The sequence below is a fragment of the Aspergillus ochraceoroseus genome, assembly GCF_002846915.1.
Source record: "Aspergillus ochraceoroseus IBT 24754 chromosome Unknown P175scaffold_1, whole genome shotgun sequence".
NCBI classification, from domain to species: domain Eukaryota; kingdom Fungi; phylum Ascomycota; class Eurotiomycetes; order Eurotiales; family Aspergillaceae; genus Aspergillus; species Aspergillus ochraceoroseus.
Window position 1 is genome coordinate 2340919 of NW_024468476.1, and position 23393 is coordinate 2364311.

General features: G+C 40.6%; 3 protein-coding genes across 3 annotated transcripts; 2 read left to right on the plus strand and 1 right to left on the minus strand.

The window, feature by feature from the left end:
- Positions 1 to 8929: 8929 nt before the first annotated feature.
- P175DRAFT_0449947 (BTB domain and ankyrin repeat protein) lies at positions 8930 to 14421 on the plus strand (the record flags this gene model as incomplete). The annotated part of the gene is given in 3 exon segments (XM_040894453.1): positions 8930 to 12505; positions 12556 to 12677; positions 12694 to 14421. Coding segments are annotated over 3 exon segments (4932 nt in total), but the record flags the coding sequence as incomplete, so codon positions are not given.
- A 1069-nt stretch (positions 14422 to 15490) lies between these two features.
- On the minus strand, positions 15491 to 17896 carry P175DRAFT_0470484 (WD repeat NOL10/ENP2 family protein). The gene is made up of 2 exons (XM_040895041.1): positions 17630 to 17896; positions 15491 to 17549 (listed from the first exon to the last, which is right to left on the minus strand). Exons 1-2 carry the CDS (start codon positions 17844 to 17846, stop codon positions 15535 to 15537), a joined length of 2232 nt encoding a protein of 743 aa, XP_040755828.1. The 5' UTR covers positions 17847 to 17896; the 3' UTR covers positions 15491 to 15534.
- A 499-nt stretch (positions 17897 to 18395) lies between these two features.
- On the plus strand, positions 18396 to 23130 carry P175DRAFT_0426609 (uncharacterized protein; the record flags this gene model as incomplete). Its single annotated transcript, XM_040893184.1, has 5 exons — positions 18396 to 18437; positions 18511 to 18799; positions 18864 to 21740; positions 21789 to 22439; positions 22499 to 23130. The coding sequence occupies 5 exons, from the start codon at positions 18396 to 18398 to the stop codon at positions 23128 to 23130; spliced, it is 4491 nt and encodes a 1496-aa protein (XP_040755829.1).
- Positions 23131 to 23393: the final 263 nt, after the last annotated feature.

Sequence of the window (23393 nt, forward strand, 5' to 3'; positions counted from 1 at the left end):
TATAATATACTATTAAGTAGATTAGATATAATAAGCTAATTAAAGAGCCTGCTAAGTATCTAGAGAATACTTACTAATTAATAAATAATTACTACCTTTATTATCTTAAGAAACCCTAGCTAATTCCTCCCTAGTCTTAATAGAGCTTAATCCTAAGGAGGGAAGTACTATTATAGTATAAAGCTATAATACCTATCTAGTTAGATTTTGCCTTAACTATCTATCTTTATTCCTATATTTAAGCTATATTATCCTTGATCCTGTTATAGCTCTTCAAGCTATGTCCTATCTATTACCTGACACCTACTGTTCTACTGTTCTGTCTGGTTAGCTCCTAGTCAATGAATATCTGAATCCGACTCTGTCCCCTGACATTTCTACTATTACTGCTACCTTTTTCTATTATTTATTATTAGTTAAGAATTTAGTATATTTATGGCTGGTATTATAGTATTAGATATAATATTAAATAATAGATTCTCCTAAACCTTATCCTTTACTATATTATATATAGTATAAAAATACTTTTATATAATTATTTTAATAGGATTATTACCTAGATTATTTAAGATTAAATTTATAAAACTTATATTATCCCTTTTAAGCTCTTAAAGTATTATAATAACTATTTAATAGAATATAATAATTATTTTTAACTTATTAGAAATATTTATCTTCTAGATAAAATTAAATATAAATTTATTAATAATTATATAATTTTTATACTTAATTTTAATAATTTTTTTCTAGATCTAGTATATATATCTTTAATTACTATTAATAATTATTTTTTATAACTTCTATATAAAATTATCTATAAAGATATATAGAGTAGTATTTATTAGTAATTTCTTTACTAGTTTCTTACTTATTAAATATAGTATCTAACTAGTTACTATCTATAAAAGAAGTTCCTATAATTTATATTTAGAATTATTAAGTTATAATCTAAGAATATTACTTTTAAAAAGCTTATCTATCTTATAAAGTCTTAGCTCTATTTATATAAATAAAGCTTAAATTTCAAATTTTAAATTATTTTCTAATACTATTATCAGGCTTAAGTTAAATATACTATTCTTTAGCTTTATTACTTAATTTTAGCTATTAGTAAATGGGGTAGTAGCCATTAAAGGTAGATATAGTAAGTTAGGGATATTAGGATATCTACTAGGGGTAGGTTTAGTTACTATTTTAGTTAAATTATGGAGATTTTCTACATACTATCGCCCAGGTGGAATAACATAACAGCAGTAGGTAATATTTCTACCAGGATCTCTATCTAATTAGGGAGCAGATCTCTAGTACAGGAGTATGATAAGAGTTTTAGAAATCTATAAAGCATAAAATAGAACCTTAAGGAGGGCTCATAACCTAATGAGAGGTTGTTAAACTATAATAGTAGAAAGTTGACTAAAATAGATTTAATTGGTCTAACTAGGAAATTGTAAGCGTCTCACTGGCGAGGCGCTTGGGTATGGGTAGTGTTGGTAAAGGAAGCAAAGCTACACAGAGTACAAGGATAGTAGGAAGGTATTAGAAGTAATAAAATAAAGTACTTGTCTCTTAATATTTTAGGGGTTATTATATTATTATTTATATTATCTAGTTAAGTTACTAGTATAATATAAGTAACTTAAATATTATTATTCTCCTAATTATCCTTAGTTACTGGGTATGTAGTTTAGTATATAGTTTAATATATGATTATATATTATATAGTTACTATAATAATTACCTCCCCTTCTCTTAGCAGTATATCTGCGCACCACGTACACTATACCTAATCTAGCTTGGTACTCTACTAAGGAGGAGCTAGCCCTAGTTAGTATAATATAACCTACTTTTTTATTTAATACTAGAGATAATAATAGTATATATAATATTATCTTTATTAATTATACTTTATTAAATAAGATATAAATAGTATTATATTTTACTTTAAATAAAATAATAAATAGGAGTAAGTAGTTTACTAGGTATACTAGTAGTAAGTAAAGATATTATTATAATATAAATATTATAGGGGAATATTTCTTTATATATATTTTTTCTAACCTAATCTATATTCTAAAAAGTCTTTCCTAATAGATTAATATATTATACTAGGTAGGTTATTATTACTTAAGTATTATAATAATAACTAATTATATTATAGACTTTATAGCTCCCTTAAAATATTCTCTATCTAGTACTATACTAGCTATATCTTTATAGAAAAGGGCTTATTTAGCTACTATTACTTCTTCCTCTATAAGTATCTTTATTCTAGCAGCGCAGGTTTATTATATTAATTATTTATAGGCTTCTATAACAAACCCCCCTATATCTATACTAATTATAATACTTATAACCCCTATTACTACTAGTATATCCCTTATAGTTTCTGCTATTACTACTTTATTATCTAGTAGGATTATATTCCCCTTATTCTTTATAACTACTTCTAGTATTATAGTAATTCTTACTATCTCCCTCTCTACTTTTTCTACTATAGTAACTCTAGCTACTCCAGCTACTATTATTACACCAGCTCCTACTATTATACTAGCTCCTATTATTATGCTGGCTCCTATTATTATACTAGCTCTAATTGCTCCTACTACTACTATAGCTCTAGCTACTCCAGCTATTCTAGTTACTCCTACTAGCTTGTCTGCCATTACATAGATACTATATTACTTATATTATATAAAATCTTGGTAGTATATAAATAATAGTCCTATAAAAGTTTATTTTTATATATATCTAAATCTAGGATAGTAGTATACTTATTATACCTACTTATATAAAAAGTATTTTCCTATAATCCTACCTGTACATGCTAGTCTTAGCAAGATCTAGATAATATCTAGCAAGGCAGTAGGTATAGTAGCTTGTGCTTACTAGATCTATACTACCTAGATTTTTATTTATTACCTCAAGATTAAGGACTAGTTAGAGAGATTATTTTAGTTTATTAACTATAACTTATTTCACCTGCTTAATATATAGTATGTTAAGGGTAGTATAATAAAGTTAGAGAATAGTAATAAAGAGATTTAGGATAGTTATAATAATTAGAGATTTACTAATATTATAGTATAAGTACTTACTATTTTTATTTTTATATAATAAAATTAAGTTATTTTCTTTAAAATTCTTTAATACTTATAATATGCCCCTATTAAATTTTAAAATCTAGTAAGAAAAAGAAAAAAAGTAATATTATTAATATATTTTTATAATTTTTTTAATTCCTTAACTCTTATTAACTTATTATTTTTATATTTTACTATTTTATAATATTTTACTAGTACCTTACCTATATCTTATTTATATAATAGAACTTATTTAAAATATCTTATATATTTTCTAAATCTTCTACTAATTATTAAGTATTCTTATATATTAGCCATCCTTTCTATTTAACTAGATATTAGTCTTTACTATATAGCTTTTATTATATAATAATTTATTTTACCTCCTATTCTTCCTTATTATTAATAATAACTAGCTAGAGTAATACTAGTAAGTTACTATCTCTTATATTCTATTCCTTAAGAAGTAATATATAAAAAACTAGGTAGATTTTTTTATATAATTTAGGTAATTATAGGTAGTATACTTATTAGTCTATTACCTTAACTATTTTAAATAGCCCTTTATATTTAGTATCTAACTTCTTACTAGGCCTTTATATATAGATATTCTTTATAAATAGTAGTACTTATTAGCCTATATAGTATTTAGTTAGGTAATACCTCCTATTATAGCTTCTTACTTACTATTTAGCAGTATAATATAAGCTCTCTTCTAGTTAATAGTATTTTACTTATAATTAGTTAAGTTATTCTTTTATTATTATAACTATACTAGAATCCCTAATATTAATAAGCTTGAATAATACTAGCTAGTAACTATACTATACCTTATAAGGAGATATTCCTAATAATATATTTTTTATATTATTATATATAAATTTTATTATACCTAGTTAGTTTATTTAATTAATTTATTAATAACTAATATAGGTTCTTAAATAAGTCTCTAATATCTAGTTCTAATATTCTATTTAGCTATCTATCTATAAATAAAATATAATACTTAATTATTCTTTAACTTATAGCCCTTAATATAGCTAGATCTAATATTTACTAGTAAAGAGCAAGCTATAATTATTTACTAGACTTCTTAATATTCCTATTTTAAGTATTATCTTTTCTATAAATATATTAGCTAGCTCCTTAATATTAATATTTTCTATTATTAGGAGGTATTTAGCTCCCTTAATATATTAATCTATAATTACTAGGATAGTATTATACACGCGCCCCTTTTATATTAATAGTAATAAGCCTATAATAAAGTCTAGAGTTAGGTCCTGTCAAGGGTATTCTAGTACTAGGAGCTTCGCGAGCTAGCCTAGTAGAAGCTATCTAGGTATCTTTATCTTCTAATAGATTAAATAGCTCTTTATATACTCCTTAATATTATATTATAGGATATTCTAATAGAACTTTTATTTAATAAAATCTAATATCTTTTCTTAACTAAAGTAGCCTATATATAGGTTATTATAATATATTTTTAGTAATTCTTAATATACTATTTAATTAGAAGAAATATAGATAATCTTATTATATTATACTAGCCTATTATTATTAATATACTATCTATTCTTATAAATTTACCTTTATTTAATATTATTCCTAAGTTATTTTATTACTTCTTATTTAAGTAGTTTCTCTACTATTTAAGTATGCCTCTAGCATGCTAGGCATTTCTTACTAGTATTACTTTAAATATAACTTATATAAGTATTCTTATATTATATTTCCTAAAATAAATCTTATAGAATAGTTAATAGTATCCTATAGGCTTATTTATTACTAGCTACTTTTTATACTAGTATTCTTTAGGTTAAAAGTTCTAGATTTCTTAACTATATAATTAGGGTCTCTTAGGAAGCTACTATCCTACTCTTATCTTAATTATTCTATAAACCTTCTAGCTTTATCTAAAGTATAGGTAAGAGTCCCTTAATTATATCTTATTAGGCAGGTTTATAATCCTTTTATCTTAAAGATATATTAGCTAGGTTAAGGCTACTAGGCTAATATTTAATCTAGAAATTATATACTACTAGAAGCTTGGCCTATCTAATCTAGTATTAATTTAGAGTTTTAATAATATAGAAATATTTTAAATTTATATAATTTATTTATATATATATTATATATAAGTTACTTTTAAAATAATAATATTATATCTTAAAATATTCTACTATAACTAGTAATTCTTAGTTATAAGTTTTATACCTTTTCTTTACCTTAATTAACTTCCTTAAGTAAAAGACTATAAATTACTAAGTAGTATACTATATCTTTATAAACTAGATATTATTATATTATATTAGAATTCCTGTAATTATAAAATCTAATATATTAGTTACTAGAAATATCTCTTATTCTAGGTTAAAATATTATAGTACTAGGAGTCTAGAAAATACCTACTTTAGTATCTTAAAGGTACTTTAACTATTCTCTATTATCTTAAAGGGACTATTCTTTCTCCCCTTTATTATCTCTTTTAATATATTACTTAATAGGGCAGTAATCTTAGAGTACTAGTAAATAAATCTTTAAAAATATCTTATAAATCCCAGGAATACTTAAATATTATAGAATAAGTATAGTTCTAGCTAGTTACTTATAATATATATCTATTTAAGATTTATTTAGATTTCTTTAATTTCTATAATAAAGTTAAGAAAATATACTTTCTTCTAGTAAAAGTTATACTTTAAAAATTTTATATAAAGATTATACTTCTAGAGATATAATAATATTTTATTAATATAGTATTTATATTCTTTCTCTATTTATAAATAAATTAAGATATTATCTAAATATATTATATAAAATTTATCTAGAATCTTCTTTATTACTTTATTAATATATACTTAAAAGATAGCTAGAGTATTATATAATCTAAAAGATATAACTAGATATTTATAATATTTATACCTTATATAAAATACTATTTTCTATTTATTACTCTAATAAATATAAATCTAATAATAAGTATCTTATAAATCTAGTTTAGTAAATTATTTAACTCTAACTAGTTAATCTATTAGTTTATTAATTTATAAGAGAGGATATTAATTCTTAATAGTAATTATATTTAGGCCCCTATAATCTATATAGAGCTATAGTAACCTATTAACCTTTTATATAAAAAATACTAGCGCACCTACTATACTTATTAAGAGCTAGATTTATTTTTTTTCTAATATTTAATTAATATACTCCCTTAAAATTACTAACTCTATTCTTAATATATTATATAGCTAGTCTATTAGTAGTACTATACTAGTAATTAATAGTATATTATAACTAGTTTTTTTAAAGAGAAATATCTCTATCTCTTTTTTTAAAAATATTAATTTTTATTTTTTATAATATTTAGGGAGAGCCCTTATTATATTACTATTATTATATAGTTAGCTTAAGACTAGTATAGTAAGTCCTTATCTTATTATACTCTTAAATTACTTAAGTAATTTAATTTTAATTTTTAATTTTTTTTTTTAGTAGTACTAGGTATTTACTGCTAAAAAAATATTAAGATTAATTAAACTTAACTAGTTATATTTTAAAATTAATTAATATTCTTTTTTTTCTAAATTTATTATATAATATTTTATATTAAATTTTCTAATTTTATTAAGACTATTTATAATTTAGCTCTTTACCTAAAATCTTATATAGTATAGTACTATTAAACTATTAATAAAATATATAGATTACTCTATCTTTATCTTATTAAAATTTATTCTTTCTTTAATTAAGAAATAGTAAAAAATAAAATCTTTATTTATTCTAGTATTTATAAGTACCCTTATTATAATCTATTTCTTACCTACTAAAATAACTATAATAGCTAGAAAGGGTCCTACTAGCACCTCTTTATTCTATTAGAGTACTAGAGATTCTAGAATATTTAATTATTATTAATCTTAGTCTTCTAATTCTCCTGCCCCCTTAATACCTTTTTTATACTAGGGGCATTTTCTTATAATATAACTAGTTTAATTATATTAGTAGTATTAATCTTCCTTTCTTTAATTCTAGTAGTTCTACTACTCCTTCTTTAACTCTTTTTACTAAAATTTATTTAATTAGAAATTTATTATTTTACTATTATCTTTCTTTCTCTTCCTTAAATTATCCTTTAATATATAAGATCCCAGGAATTAGTTTAATTATATTTTATTTAGCTTTTCCTACTTCTCTTATTTTTAAAGTTTCTTATACCTTACCTCTAGTTTAGTAACTTTAACTAGACTTTATAATATTATTATATCCTGCTAGATTTTCTTGCGTAATTTAGGCCAGGCTATTTAGATAACTAGCTAGTAGAGGAATTCTTTAAGATTAGCTTTAATTATTAGAATAAATTTCTCTATCTAGGTTATTAAAGTTTATATACTCTATTATAGTTCTTATCTTATATATAGGAGCTAGTAAGCTACTATCTACTTATAGTCTCTCTCTAGTTCTAGGAAATTCTATAAGAATTTAATAAATTTTAAATAAGTAAGTTCTTTAGAATTTACTCTATACTTAAAATATTATACCTATTTTATATTATCTTTTAGGTAACCTATAATATAGCAGATCTTAACTATATTACTCTTATAAAATTTCTTTTATAATCTAAAGTAATCTTAAAAATTTTTTAGGAAAATATTAAATTCTTTTAAATTTTATATCTTAAAGAATTTAGGTTTAGGCATCTTCTTCTTACCTATCTATATAGCTTGCGCTATATATTAAGCTATATACTATAGCTTATTATTTTCTATTAACTTAATAGATTAGTACTAGAGAATTACTAGTATTATTAAATCTTTCTTAATAATAATTTCTAGAATTATAGTTATAAATTTTATAAAGTTTAGATTTACTATTTCTTAGAAGGAGAAGTAAGTAATCCTTCTTATACTTGTTATATTACTTTACTTAGTAAAGAAGTACTTTAAATTATAAGTATCTTACTAGCAAGGTGCTTAAGTATAAGTAATATTAGTAAAGAAAGCAAAGCTATATAGAGTATAAGAATAGTAGAAAGGTATTAGAAGTAATAAAATAAAGTACTTATCTCTTAATACTTCAGGAGTTATTATATTATTATTTATATTACCTAGTCAAGTTACTAGCGCGGTGCAGGTGACTTAAATATTGCCATTCTCCTGATTACCCTTGGTTACTGGGTATGTGGTTTGGCATGTGGTTCGGCATGTGGTTGCATGTCACGTGGTCGCCGTGACAGAAATAGAGAGAAGGAGATGCTTGGAGGAAGCATAAAGATCTAGAAGGAAATAGTGGCCTTAAATATATAGAGTAGTCACGTGTCACTATCTTCTTCTTTATGGTGATGCTGCTTTATGGTGGTGCTGGTTGCATTCACTGAGTGCAGCACTCCAACAAGATATATCATCCTTACTGGCTGCCTTGTCTGCAACATTCTCTATGCATTGCTCCACTGGAAGTGCTGAGCAGGTTGGGATCCGCGACTAATGCCAACTATTAATATAGCCTCTGTTTGTAAGACAATAACTATGCTAACTAGTTGATAACTGAGCAACCTGTTGGCGCGTGCTTGGATCAACCACATTACAGCTCTCTCTACCTATAAAAGGATGTATATTTAATCAAGAGTAGCCAGATCTCCTAATCTCTAAATTATAGATATATATATAGACCCCGAGCATCTACCTCAAACTACAATTGCTGTAACTATATCTCATAAATGAGGGGCTGAATGTCTTCTCATCCTCTCATCAGGGCGCATGGAGGGGTGTTGCCTTGCCGATTGGTCATCCTGATCCACGGTTCCTTCCGTTCAGTTCACTTCTACCAACTAGTACTCTTGACGGGAGAAAAGGCATCGCGGAGCCCTCGCTCTCTCTCTCTCTCTCTCTCTCTCTCTCTAATCATCTTCATTCCGACTACCGCCTTCCCCCACCATCGTCATCAGTATCTCTTCGCAGTCGCATATTTCCCCTCCTACCTTTTCCTCCCTGCGCCGTTGGACCCGGAGATTACCAGTCTTTCGTACCTGTCATCACCACCACCGCACATTCGCATCCAGAACACCTTTTTTTTCTCTCTTCTTTCTATTGCGGGATCTTTCTGTCCACCAAACAACCGTCGCGTCTTCCGAACCCTACGTGCTTCAACTTCGCGTGTCTCTGATAAATCGATCTAGATAATCCGTTCCTTGACACCTTGGTCACTTCCCTCCTTCCTCCGGCAGAATACTCTTATCGCCCACAGAATATTTTGCCCAGTGCGCCGTCCATCCACTGACGTGAACTCGATGCTCTGGTCCCTGGGCTGAAAAGAGGTTCTGACATACAACAAGTCTGGGCACATGAGTAGCAATCTTTGGGATTTGTTTCTGCGTGATGATGTTGAGACCTTCCAGCGTTCCCTGGCTGGTGCCAGTTATACGTCTGGAGGAGGGGCCTCAAGCTTCAAATCAGGAAGTCCCGGGGCGCTGATATATTCTTCTTTGGGGGCCTCCCCGAAGGCGAAGAAATTGACCGGCACCTCCCCCGGCACACCGCTTCCGGAGCGAGGAAGTGGGGGTCGATTCAGCAAGACCCTCGCTCGGGATGAATTGAATGCTCGAGACCACCTGGGGAGAACTCTCCTTCACCATGTCGCATCATCGCAGAGTCCTACCGCTGCCGGGTTTGCCCTGGCCCTGCTCGAAGTGCCTTACCTGGATATATATGCGCAGGATTGGGAGAGCGGATGGACGGCTCTACACCGGGCCCTGTATGCGGGCAATGCCACGATTGCGCTGGCCTTGATGACCAAAGATGTCCGGGACGCAACGGATTTGAGCAAACCGGGAGCCTCGAACCATCCAAGCGGCAGTCTTATCAAAATTAAGGATCGGGAGGGCTATAGCCCTTTCGATGTGTACGCGGCTACTATTACCTCGCGCGATATCAAACGAATTGCCTCCCCGCCCACCTCCCGTGACCCTTTACTCCTAGATGTTGACATCAGTGATGTATCCTCTAGTGGATCCATTAACGGGGATGATCTAAGTATAGGGGAGGACGGGTTGATTAGCCGAGCTTCTTTGAAGCCTAGGTTCAACCTGTTCGGTGACGAGGTGTACACGTTTGGGAGCAACAAGAACCTGAATTTGGGCGTTGGCGATCAGGATGACCGCCAGTATCCCGAAAGGATAACGCTCAAACGTCCGGCACACCTTTTGCAGCGGTTCTTTCGCGAGTATCAAGAAGAACGATCGGAGGATTTTGTATCCGAACCAGCTCAAGAGTCATTCCTCAACCAGGACCTTCCCGCTCTCATCAAAAGCAAACCTATCAAAATCCAGGACATTGTAATGTCGAAGCTTCATACGGCTATTCTAACCACCGACCCCGAATCTAATCTTTTTATGTGTGGATTTGGCCCAGGTGGGCGTTTAGGTACGGGGGACGAGGCTACCAAGTTTAGCTTTGTTTGTATCGAGAACGGGGGACTTGCGAATAAGAAGGTTCTTTCCGTTGCTCTCGGTCAAGACCACACCCTTGCAATCACCGCGAATGGCGAAATCTTCAGTTGGGGAAGCAACAAATCCGGTCAACTAGGTTACAACCTCCCCCGTACCAATAGCCGGGACGACGTTCCGATGCAGAAATCCCCTCGACAAATCTTCAATCCGTTGAAAAAGGAGATCATCCTAGGAGCAGCAGCGTCGGCGATCCATTCTGTCGTCTTCAGCAACTCCGGTTTGTACACATTTGGCAAGAACGAGGGCCAACTCGGATTGGTGGATTCAGACGCCAGGTCCCTGGAAGTACAAACAACTCCTCGACGTGTGGGGGCTTCGCTCTTCAGTGCCGCAATCCATAGCGTGTCTGCAATCGACCAGGCAACGGCGATCCTGCTTCAAAACCACGAAGTTTGGGTTTTCTCCCATTACGGCTATTCGAGACTCTCGTTCCCCTTGGAAGTCAGCTCAAGATTTATTCGCGACAGTTTTATGGCCACCCGTTATGATCTGTCAACGAATCATATCGTCAAAATCACATCGGGCGGAAATACTATCTGCGCTCTGTCGAGTTCCGGAGAAGTTTTCACAGCGCAGGTTAATAAGCTAGAACACCAGCCAACATTGACGTCGACGACTAATCCCGCGAAGATCCGCAACTCACTCTCGTCTCCCGTTCGCGTCTGGTCTATCAAGAAGGCCCATATGGCGGTGAAAGACGTCGATGTTGGCCAGGATGGCTCCATCATTATTTGCACAGCCTCCGGCTCCGCTTGGAGAAAAGAGAAACGCGGGAAGACAAAAGATGGGCCGTCCAAAGACTACAAGTTTGCCCGCATTCCAGGCCTCTCTCGGGTTGTAGGCGTCTGCAGCAATGCCTTTGGGGCCTTTGCAGTTGCCCAGCGGGATTGCGATGTGACTAGAGAGCAAATAAACGTTGAAGAAACGACTCTTTGGAAAGATATCCTCCCTCTATCTCCCTTTAATTCGCTCAGGTCAACAATGGGATCGACGGACTCGGATCATGCTACTCTCGCTGGCACCTGGCACCCGGAACCAGCCATGGCTATCAAGCAAGCCATTCTAGGTCCCTCAAACGTCGAGTCCTATTTCCAACCAACACTGGCCGATCCACCTGCTGGAACAATCTGGGCTATGACAACTCTTTCTGACATCCGGATTCCCATCCATGAATTCGTCTTGACTGGGCGTAGCTCGGTTCTGCGAAAAATGTTTCACGATTTCCGGCGTAAACACTATCTATCCGCCCCTGAGTTGCTGACCATCGAGCACGACCAGAATGGACAGCGCCAGATAATTTTCCAGGGCCTGGACATATTCACTATCCTTAATATAGTGTTTTTCCTCTACACCGACAATGTCTTGGATGTTTGGCAACAGGCTCGACAATCACCAATGAATGCGTCCCGGTTTCGCCAGGTGCGCACCGAGGTGATGCGGATCTCCACATTGTTAAACCTCCAAGCGTTGGAGCGAGCTGCGCGACTGATGATTGAGCCCTCTAAAGATATGAAGTCTGATTTTATGCGGGCTATCACCGATCCAACCTTCTTTGAGAGTGGGGATGTTATTATTGACTTGAATGATGAACACATGATTGCGCACAGCCAAATCATCTGTCAACGATGCCCATTTTTCAATGCCTTGTTTTACGGTCGTTCCGGGGGTAGGTGGTTAGAATCCCGCCGCAAAAACCCGCAGGACAAGATCCACATCGACTTGAAGCACATTGACCGACAAGTCTTCGAGTTTGTTCTCCGATACATCTACGCAGACACCGACGACCAGCTCTTCGATGAAGTTCGGACAAAGGATCATGAAGATTTCATTGATCTTGTTCTTGACGTTGCGTTTGTAGCCAACGAATTGATGATTGATAGACTGGCCCAAATATGTCAGAAGGTGTTGGGGACATTTGGTGAGTTACAGTTTCCATTTAGGTCCTGCAACCATCGCTAATGTCTGTAGTGAATTCACGCAACGTGTGCTATCTTCTGAATTCTATTGCACCATGCTCAGTGACCGAATTCAAGGATGCCTCGTTGGAGTACATTTGCTTAAACCTGGAAGATCTCATTGCAAACAGGCGAGTCCCTTGGTTCCTAGGGTTCGATGTCTTCTAACCCACGCAATAGAGTTTTGGGAGATCTAGACGACTACTTACTTTGTGCGCTGGATTCTATCTGTCATGATAATCAACTCGCCACATTCCCTATATCGAGGGGCCGTAACACTGACGAGTATTTATTTGAGAAGTATCCAGAACTCGTCTCATTAATCGAAACTGACAAACGACGTCGTGTCGACTCAATGAGGCTGAGGTCCCGCCTCAACCACTCTGAAGATTACGATGGAAAGCTTCGAACCATGAATAACAACAACAACAACAACGAAAAGACCGTTGCATCGCCACTTGTCTCAAAGTCTAAGATGGGACCGGCCAAAGACAGCCCAGCGGCTCTCTATGGTAGTCCACCGTTGAAGTCCCAGCGGTCAACTGGCGATTTGATGTTCCAAATGGATGATGAGCATTTACTTTCACCTGGGGAATTCCTCAAAGGAAAAGCAGCTGTTCGTGGACCTAAAACAGCTGATGCGAACGATATATCAGGACTTGGCTCTAGCTTACAAGATGGAGGGTCATTTGGGAATCAAAGCTACTTGGATAGACAAATGGCCTCTCCGCATACTACTAGTCTTGCTGAGTCTCCTTCCGAACTCAGAACAGCAACGCTCCAGAGAAAGCAGAATGGGTCTCTGTCTCCGCAAAATGCTTCGCAGGCCCCATGGACCGCATCCGTGATTTCGAATTCCAGGAAGAACTTGATGGATATTATGAAGGAAACCTCTGAAAGCCGGGTTTCAAACCTCAGTTTGGGCATGTCCGCCCGACGAGAAAGCAGCAACACCTTCACTGCAAAGCTATCGCAAAAAGAGCGAAAGAAGATGCAACAGCAGCAAATGCAGGAGGAGCAGGCGACTGCTCAACAGAAGGCAAAGGAGGCCCCACAAAACCCGTGGAAAATTACGACACCAAGCAAGCCTGCCCCTCTACAACAGGCAAGCGGACAAGAGGCTCTATCCCCAACCCCGAGCAAGCCTGCACAGAGGGCTGGAATGACTCTTCGCCAAACAGTGGCCGGTACACCACCTCCACGACCCGAACCCCCTGCCACACCCATGCAAATCAAGGGTCGCAGTGTATCCGTAACAACCCAACCTCCGCCTCGGCCCTCCCTCTCGGGGCCCTCAACTGTGGCGCGTTCGACGTCTCCTAGCCCATCGTCTAATGCCGTGCCCACCATTCAATCTATCCGCCATATCCCACGCTCGGAACCCTACCAAACGAGTTTCCATGCAGACTCTCCCAATTCAATGTCATTAGCCACCATTCTTATGCAGCAGCAAACTGAGAAAGATGAGCTGCGCGAAGCAGCAACGGCGAAGCACAACCTCCAGGACATCCAGCTAGAGCAGGAATTCCAGGAATGGTGGGACAAAGAGAGTAGGCGAGTCCAGGGCCTGCCAGAACTTGGTCCGACACCCAACCAGGAGGAACGAGACGGCCGCGCAGGACGAGGAGCTCCTGGCAAGGGCTCAGGGCAACGGAAGCGACGCGGAAAGGGAGGCGTTTCAGCATCCGCCCAACAAACCCCGCGGAACGATTCCGGACCTGCGCCAAAGGACAACCCGACTACCTTTGGTCGAGAACAGCAGCAGCAGCAGCAACAACAACAACAACTCCAAGCTCCAAAGGGACATCACACAAATTCCGCTGCCGGCTCTTCTCGTCGTGGGGGTCGAGGAGGTCACCGTGGCCGGGAGAGAGGGCGCGAGAAGCCAATCAATACCTAATTAGTCTCGGTCCTCTCTTTGAACATACTTTCGATTCTTATACATATACTTTTTTTGGTTAACACTCTACTTTCCTCTGCGCCTTGTACTTTCATAAAGCTTTTCTTGAACTGTATTCAGTGCATCGCTGCTGTCTTTTATGCGATTGACAGATAATAGACGAGACAATAAGGGGGGTTAACACGCCCCTGTTGCAAAGATATGGCAGCAATTTACCGGTCTCTCTGCAAAAATCTTCCACAATGAATAGATTTTGCGAACATGTGGACGTGCGGAACATTGTCATTTATGATTTTTTGTATTTCTATGGATGATGTTGAGGTTTCATAGAAAATCAAATTCACTTTTTTGTGGTGCACCGGGGATCAGAGACCCTGCTAAGTATTTCATTATCTTGACACGAGCGGGCAAATTCACAAGCATACATATATATATTAGGATCTCATGTTTGATTCTTCCAAGTCTCTATTTGATGCCACATATACATCCATACACAATAAAGCAACCCATGCAAATTTTCTTCTTCGTTATCATTGACACCAAGCGTGAGAGAGAGAGAGAGAGGAAGAAAGGTGCCAGTTAGGAGCATTAGCGTAGCGTAGGTAGGTAGGTAGGTAGGTAGGTAGGTAGGTGGTAGGCACTTTGCAGTATTCCGTATAGTAGTTGGTACCTGTGCAATTCTATCGAGCTGTAGACGAAAACTCTCGACGTAAATAAAGCAAAAGGCGCAAAGTCGTTCTTTTTTTTTCTTTCGTATCTGGTTCCAGTGTCGGTAAGATAGCATAGTCTGTCTGTCTGTTTGTCTTTTGGCTCTCCCTGCATGGTCTAAAACCGGTCATCGTTTTATTTTACCTCCTCCTCCTCCTCCTCCTCCTCCTCCTCCTGGTGGACAGAGGGGAGAGAAAGCGACGCGAAGGATCGTGCTGCCATGCGCGACGTGCCATTTCCCGCGATAGATATGGTATGTGGCAAGTTTTCGTTTTTCTTATTTGGAGACGTGATGTGATTGATGGCGATACAAGAAAGAATGGAGAAAAAAAAAAAAAAGGGGGAACACCGTAAGAAGGTGGAGAGAGAGATAGTTATCGAGCATCACATTCTGCGGAAAGCATTTCCGGACGCGCTTCGTCGCTCCTTGAATTTGAAACTGGAATCCGAGTTCCTCTTAGGAGGAGCACCACCACCACCAGCATTATTCCGCCTTGACTTGCCATGTGGGGTGAATGTGACTTCTTGTTCGCCGACGACTGCGCCGTGACGAGAGGGTCGTTCCTTTGTGCGCATGTTCTGGGCACGGGACCCGAACGAGCGGTCCCGCGTGGAAGTAGCGCCTGTTGACGAGGAGATCTTCATGTGAGGCTGCTGCTGATGGTGCTGAGACCGGGTGGCTTTGTTGTACGAGGCCGATGAGATTTTGGAGGATCTGGCGGCGGGTTGTTTTTGGGACCTGGCGCGGCGTTCTTCCTCGTTGTCGGACGAGGAGTCCTCGTCTGAGGAGGATTGTGGGACGTCGTCGAGTTCCTCTTGCTCCACTGCGGTGAGACCCCGTTCTTTGCGCTCAGGACGAGAAGGCGCACTGCTGGGATTATGTAGCTGGTATTCTCGGGAGGTCTCGTCGATCGCAAAGTCTACGTCCTCGAAGAGCCTGGCGAAACGGCTATCGCCCAGGACGCCGCCGGTGCTGGGGGCTGCGGCTGCGGCTGCGGCTGCAGGGGCAGGGGCAGGGGCAGGTGCATCGACCATCTCCTCGTCGCCTCCTTGTTGCAGGACGCGCTTGGCTCTGCGACGCTCGTTCTTCTCCTCCATTTCCAGGAGCCTCTCGGCCAGTTTCTTGTTGACCTTGACGGCTGCCTTCTTCTTGCCCCGGATTCTACTCTCGCGTTCCTGGTCAATCTTCTCCTTGATTCGCTTGGCGCGCTCTTCTTCCCAGATGTATGGGTTCGTGATGAGTCTTGCTTCCTCGTACAGTCGTTGCGCGACGAAGTATCCGTGCATGTAAGGTCGTAGCAGATTGGTTCGGCCGATCAGGTGGTCGAGATTCAGGGTCTTCAGCTGGGGAGCAGTCAAGAATTTGTAGTTGTCGTAGACAGAGCCGGCCTGCGCAGGGTTAAATGCGTTCGGATCGTTGGGATCCTCTGCCATTTCTTCGACCAAGTTATCCAGGAATGAGCACCATCGAGGGGCAGGCCCAAGTTGGGGAATGAAGAAGGAGTGCTGCTGTCGGCCCTCGTTGGCAGTCAGGATCATCCCGCTGTCTTTGCACCAAGCAACTGAGTTGATGTCGACGGCGGGTTCGACAGAGGTCCAGGGGGCTCCATCACGGGGGTCCCAGATCTTGATGATCTTTTTATCGGCGGAGAGAATCTTGGGATCGAGGGTTTGTTCACGGGTAGCCGTTGATGGCTGCAGAAATTTGAGGGTATGGATAGGGAACCCATATCCTTGGTCTTTCTTCAGTAAGGGAACGGGCGACCGTAGATCGTAAAGATGGATCAGTCCGTTGGAGGAACCAGTGGCAAGAGTCAGCCCTGAACGATGAAACTCCAGTGCCGTGACCTCGTTTCTCAGGTCATCGGGGCCCGCTTGAGTGGGAGGCAGCAGCACTCCAGCCCTGCCCTTGGCGCGCGGGTCCCAGAGCTCAACGGTACCTAACGAGGTACCGAAAGCGAGAAGGTTGTGGCTGTCTTCTGCTGTCGCTCCTGTGTTGACTGCACCGGTATTTATGCCGCCTTGCAGCGTTCCGCCCCCGGTCGAAGTGAAATCGTCGCCTCCTACATCGATCTCGAAACTGCGCATGTAACGGCCCAACTCTAGGTTTAGACGGAACACCTCCCCCATTCCTTCGGAGTTGACGCCGACAGCGGGGATGAGAGCATCCGTTGATACTCTATCGTAGATCAAATCACGTCCATATCGCGGAAGCCTCGTCTTATAGTGGCAGCCGGAAGGCGTATGAAACTCGAGCGATCGGTCGGACTGCAGATGTAGGGATTTCGAGTAGTCGGAGGAGAGCAATAGAAATGTCGTATTAAGCGCATCTGTGTGACGGGCCCATGAAAGCGACAACTGAGGGAGGTAATGGGTGTGGATTTGAGGCTTGTAGGTTCCTGAAAAGCGAAATAGTCAAATCACCGTCCACGACAAAAATTTTTTTACCGTAATTGGATAGGACATAGAAAGGCCTTACCTGTGCTCATGACCCATTCGCCATCTTCACTCACTCGAATACACTGACTGGCCTCCTCGAACTCAAAGTCCTGCAGCAGTTCAACGCGGTTCGCATATTCGGGGTCATTTTTCAGACTGCGCTTTCGGCGTTTCGCAAGCCATTCAGGAAGCGGACGAGCGGTATTCGACCCGGAGATCGTATAGACGGGGACTTCCGACTGGTTTGAGAGCTTCATATCTGCACGGATCCCGAAGAAAGACAGAGAACGGCGCGCACTGCGAAGGATCCCAAACTCTGCACGAGAAGTTGTGCCTGGGGCTTCTTTTTTTTTTTTCCTTTTGATATCGATAGACGTGGCACGTGACCAGCCGCATGGTTCCTGGCCGCTGATTGGCTGCAACGGACACTAAGTGGGCCGGACCGCGTCGAACCTCCCGTGACTCCGGTTTCGACTGGAGCGAACGAACGTCTGGAACTCTCCGCAGTGCTCATCTCTGGAAATGTTGATATCGTCGGTCTTTACCTTGTACATTTCTTCCTTGAAGATGATAGGGGTTTTGTTTTGACCTGTTTTGAACTGATTCTGTGTCCATTTCGGCTGGCTGAAGCCGGTGTTATCAAGCCTTGCATCCCATTGCTGACCTCTTCCTCCACCTCCAAATGCGATGGGCTGCGGGTTGTGATATTGCGATCCATTCGAATTTCGTTGGAAATGAAGTTGACTTCGGTCTTTCCGGCGCTGTTAGCTATCACCAAGAGTCTCCTTCGGGGCAACTGGTAAATCATGGACTTTCCCGGAGGATCCATCACAAACATACGCGTCATTGTATGTCTCTCCAAACACTCCCAAACACACACCTTCTCTCTCCCCGTGTGCGGTTCTAATTCAAACATTCTAGGATGGATTCTCCAACATTTACTGGAGGATCTACACAGAGGAGCAAAATGCGACTAATACTCTAGCCGACGCACCCAATAATGGCCATACCATCTTGAAACATATCAGCCGCCTCAAGGAGCTTGAACTTCGACTGCGAAGTTTAGGCTGCTTAGTATTGAGTTATCCTAGGCGCCTGGGTCTGTTAATATTCTCTGCAACATCGGAATTTGAGCATCTTTTGCCTTTGCTTGCGAACGAAGGGAGAGATGAACCGAACAGGCTACTTATTGGATCCACGATTCTTAAAGGTGTGCACCAAACCAGATTTGAAACTAGGCCTTAGTCAAGGGCATACTGATAATCTTTGCCTAGTCTGGACATCTGGAAGCGTTACGGCGGGCGACCTGGTAAAGAGTCTCTGTCCAGAATCGCAGACGCCCGGTGTTAATTCTTCGACTGGTTCACAACGGCTGCAAAATGGCTCTATGCCACCTAGACGAGTCGACACTTCCGGCGGCTCAGCCGCTATCTACGCGTCTTTTATTTCAGCTGTTACGGCAGCGTTTAGTCTTCAACTGATCCGGCAAAATAATGCGATCCCACTCGGCCCGCGCACCCTTTATAATGCCGTTGAATGTGATCTCTACGAGGGCCTCGACATCGTCAACAATGACCCAACTTCCGTCTCAGTCCTGACCACTCTTCAGGCTCAACTGACATCCGTTGGAAAGCTAACCATAACGTTGCAAACTATAGCACAGACCGGCCTTACACGACTTAGTCAACCACGCGATCCTCTCGAACTCTCCGACGTCTCGCCAGGGACTGATCTGTGGCTCGCCCCGAATGGTTCAATTGCAAGACTCGTAACATTGAGCCCCGTCGCGGGAAATACTCCCAACTCTCTTGCCAACTCGGAAGGTATCGGCCATGACAGGGCAAGCACAAAGCGGTGGAAATCGAACGCCTTGGAATGGCTAAGCTATTTTGGACTCCCAGTCGATTGCGTTGAGGAAGAAAACTGGGTTGAGGTTGAGGTTTGGGAACCCTTCTACGCTAAACTGTCCGGCGAGGCGGCGCGGCCAAATGAAGAAAACCCTCGCATCCCCCTCAAGCGTCTTCTTTGGCCGGCAATATATTGCTTCAGAAGAACAAAATCATCGATCTCGGAGCCTTGCGATATGATGGAAGGGATTTCGCCCTTTGCTTGTGATCCTCTGGAGTTCGCAGAGAAATGGTGTTTTACTGAGATCCCCAAAGCTATCCTTGAGCCTAGTGTCAAACTGGTTCCCGACCACCAAGACCGACAGACTAATGATCAGGGAACACTATCGCCTGGCTTACCTGGTTTTCCGGATGGTATCGAGAGCCTATCCCGAGCCTCATTGTACCCTGAGCTACAGACTGCAAGTCTTGTATACCCGACGCCACCTGATGGTGCCGCTGGAACTGGTCCCAGCCACCCGGTTTCGTCTGATGTTTTTGTTGAAGACTTGGATCATGGCTCATCTTTTGCTCTGAAGCAAACTAAACCAAGGCTTGATAGCCAGCCCATCACGAGAAATCGTTCGGACCCAGATGTGACGATGGGTTTTGGCCCCTCCGCCGGGCTCGTGGTCGGGTCTGGTTTGTACGACACCAACGGTGATGACGACCTATTCGGGGATATGAATGAAAGGGATTTTGGGACCAAAGGAATCACCGATGAGGATTTTAGCTTTTTTGACGAACCCGGCTTTGAGAACATGGGCAATAACCCCCCAGACGACGATATCGACGGAATTTCTGATTTTGTCGACCCAATCAAGCCAGAGGATATAGCGCATCCCGAGCCCGATGCACCTCAATCTCATGAGCCCCCAGTGGAAGAAACGTATGTGCGTCAGCCGAGCCCTGACGAACAAAAACCCCTACTACCGTGTGAGCAGCCGGTTCCACATGACACTGCAGCCCTTCCATCACCCCATGATGAACAGGTTCAAACGATCAGCCCCCCTCTAAGCCCTGTAGAGGTTAAGAAATTTCTCTTCCCAGAGCCGGATGCTCACGACGAAACTTCCATCAAAACAGGCCAACCCCCTAGTTTTTACAGCCCGATCAAGTTCAAACAAAACCTATCCTCATGGGACCAAAAATATGGTGCAGAGGGGAAATTTTGGTTCATGAGTTCGGGCGCATCTAGAATAAAAGACTCTCCCAGTCTCTCCGGTGATATCCCTACGGTTGGTCTTCCCCGCGGTAGGGGAAGGCTCAACCATGCCGGTATTTACTTGAAAGCCCGCGATGCCCAAGGAAGTCCGTCAAGCGAAATGGTTCAGGAGTCCCCGTCGAGCCTCGGTTCTAGCAGCGAAACGGGCGACGACAGCGATGATAGTGGAGCCGAAAATATCATGTCACCTGCTGTCTTGTCAGCACGGAAACGAAAACGGGCTCGTTCGAATTCGGGAACTTCACTCGCACTGTCTTCAGAGAAACCCCCAACGACTATTGACCAGGATATGAGCACCCCAAGAACTGATGATTCGGTATTTCTGGGGAATTTTCTGTCGACCTTTGCGGATTGGTCAATGACTGGCTTCTTCTCGTCAACTGAAAACCAGGTCTTCCCGGTCCTAACCTCAAGGGAAACGCAGGTTCAAGTTGCCCAACTTTTTGTCGACCAAGTTACCCAGTCGTCCCTGGACCACAAACTTGACGGAAATTTCGGAGTCTCGTGCCTTCAAAATCAGCCTTTCTTTCTTCGTGGATTGCTTGAAGGTACTGAGTTTTTGGGGGGGGTTGAAAAGTTGGATTTGAATGGTTTTGTTACTTTGCAAGAGACTAACAGCCTATCGCCTCCCGCCTCCAATGGCCCTGTTGTTGCCCGCCAAACCCCTCAGCGGAGGGACGCTGGCAAAGGGCTAATAGTGAAATTATCACCACCACACCTCCGTGTTCGCCGGGGCAAGGATTTCTTGGAGACGCTGCCGCCCGCGGTATCTTTCTGGGAGACTTTCGGCTTGGAGCCTGCCCATGGACCGAAAAATATCTCAGCTTACTGTATACACCCCAACATAGCTGGCAAGGCAGCCGACGCATTCTTAGAGCGACTGGGCGTTATATACTCTAGCTGCAACCTTGGGAATCACGCGCGAGGGGACAAGTCAGATGCGTTTGAGCAAGGCCTCAGAGCATGGGATGTCACTTCATCCGGACAGTCCGGTTATCACTCGGTGATGCAGCACCTGAAGGCCATCTGTGAGGAACTTGGTATGTTGACTGACAAAACTTACTTAACCATACGCTAACCGCGTCAAGGAACTGCTCTTCTCAACGGCCCACCAAGTAAGGACAATATCGTCGTCTATATCATAAATCCGTTTCTGCATGCTGCATCCCTGGTGGACATATGCTTTGCATTCTGGAGTCTCTTTCGGAGGTATATCGCCGACGCAGATAAGCAGCAAACTAAACAATTCGATGAGCTTGTTCTACAGGTCATACCAATGAGTTTTGTTGCATCCCCAGAGTCTTTGGTGGTGCCCCCCCAGCCAGAATATCTAAGTCTGGCGCTGGAGGTCTACAGTCGATGCCCCCCAAAGCCTGTTCAATCGAGCCTGCTAAGCTGTGCACCGCCTGTACTTATAGCTGAACCACTCCCGGGCTCCATAGGGTTCAGACTTGTCTCGGAGAGGTCTTCTCCTTTGCAAGAAGGGAAGTGTCTTCACATTGCATGCTCTCGGAGCCAAGACCAGCGCTGGGTGAGCGTGGCTTGGTCGGACAATACTGGCGCTCTCCAACGCTCCATGTCCTACTGTGTGCGTTTTAGGAACTCTATCGCCCCTCGAACTATATTCACGGTCCGCAATGAAATATGGGCGGCAACGATAGATATTATGGAGAAAAACCAGGCAAGGTGGAGGGTCATTATCGTGAGCACCGAGAACGTGGACCAGGACGAACACGATAGTAAGGCATACCCACGTATAACTAATTTTTAACTGCCATTTTTTAACCAACTATTACAGCGTGGCTCAACTTTGCCGACCAATACAACAAGATAAAATCAGTTCCCATAGAGTTGACAGTTTTGAGTGTGAATACAACTCCCGACCTTTTCCTCAGTTCTCCTCTCCCACAAATACCGATGAGTATTTTCAACCAGCACCCTTCCGCAACACCTGTTACCACACCAAATCCCGGTATTTTTTCGCCGGATCAGCTGGGGAATGCTCCCACCCCTCCTGGTGCCGGAAACTTCCCTGCAAATGCTTCAACCCCGACAGACGCGCTTCTCGAAGCGGAGGGCGAATCGATGCTCACCGACATTTGTGACGAATCCTGGGGGATTGTTCTATCGCACCGCCTGAATAGTACCCTCCATTTGACCGAGTACCGCCCTGCGTTAGTCAGCGGGTATCTGCTTCGCAGGAAAGGCACTTCAGATAGCGATGGGGCCTTCGCGATGAACGTGAATCTTTTATACACGCAGCGGCCCTCATCTGCAAACGAGACTCTTCTCCGAGAAATTCTCGGAATGTATCGCGACCTGGCGACCCTTGCACGGGCACGGGGAACGCGAATCGTGCAATCTAGCACCTTGCCTTGGCACATTGCCACTGCGGTGCGAGCTCAAGAAATTCTGAGCTATGTTCTTTGATATTAGTTTTTATTCTATTTTTACTTTGGCTATTCGGCGTTCTAGAAGAAAGAAAGGCAGGTTCATTTAGTGGATGTATATACGTTGTTGGTTGAGGGTCTTCATCGGATAAGATATCCTATTTACATTTGGGACCCTGGGTTTTTACGCGTGACGAGATTATACCCACTTTTTAAATTGCATGTAGTAATTATATACCCTCCATTCATCTTCGCTAAATTCTTGCTCGTTAGTTTGCCGTCAACAAATCTGCATAAAGGCGA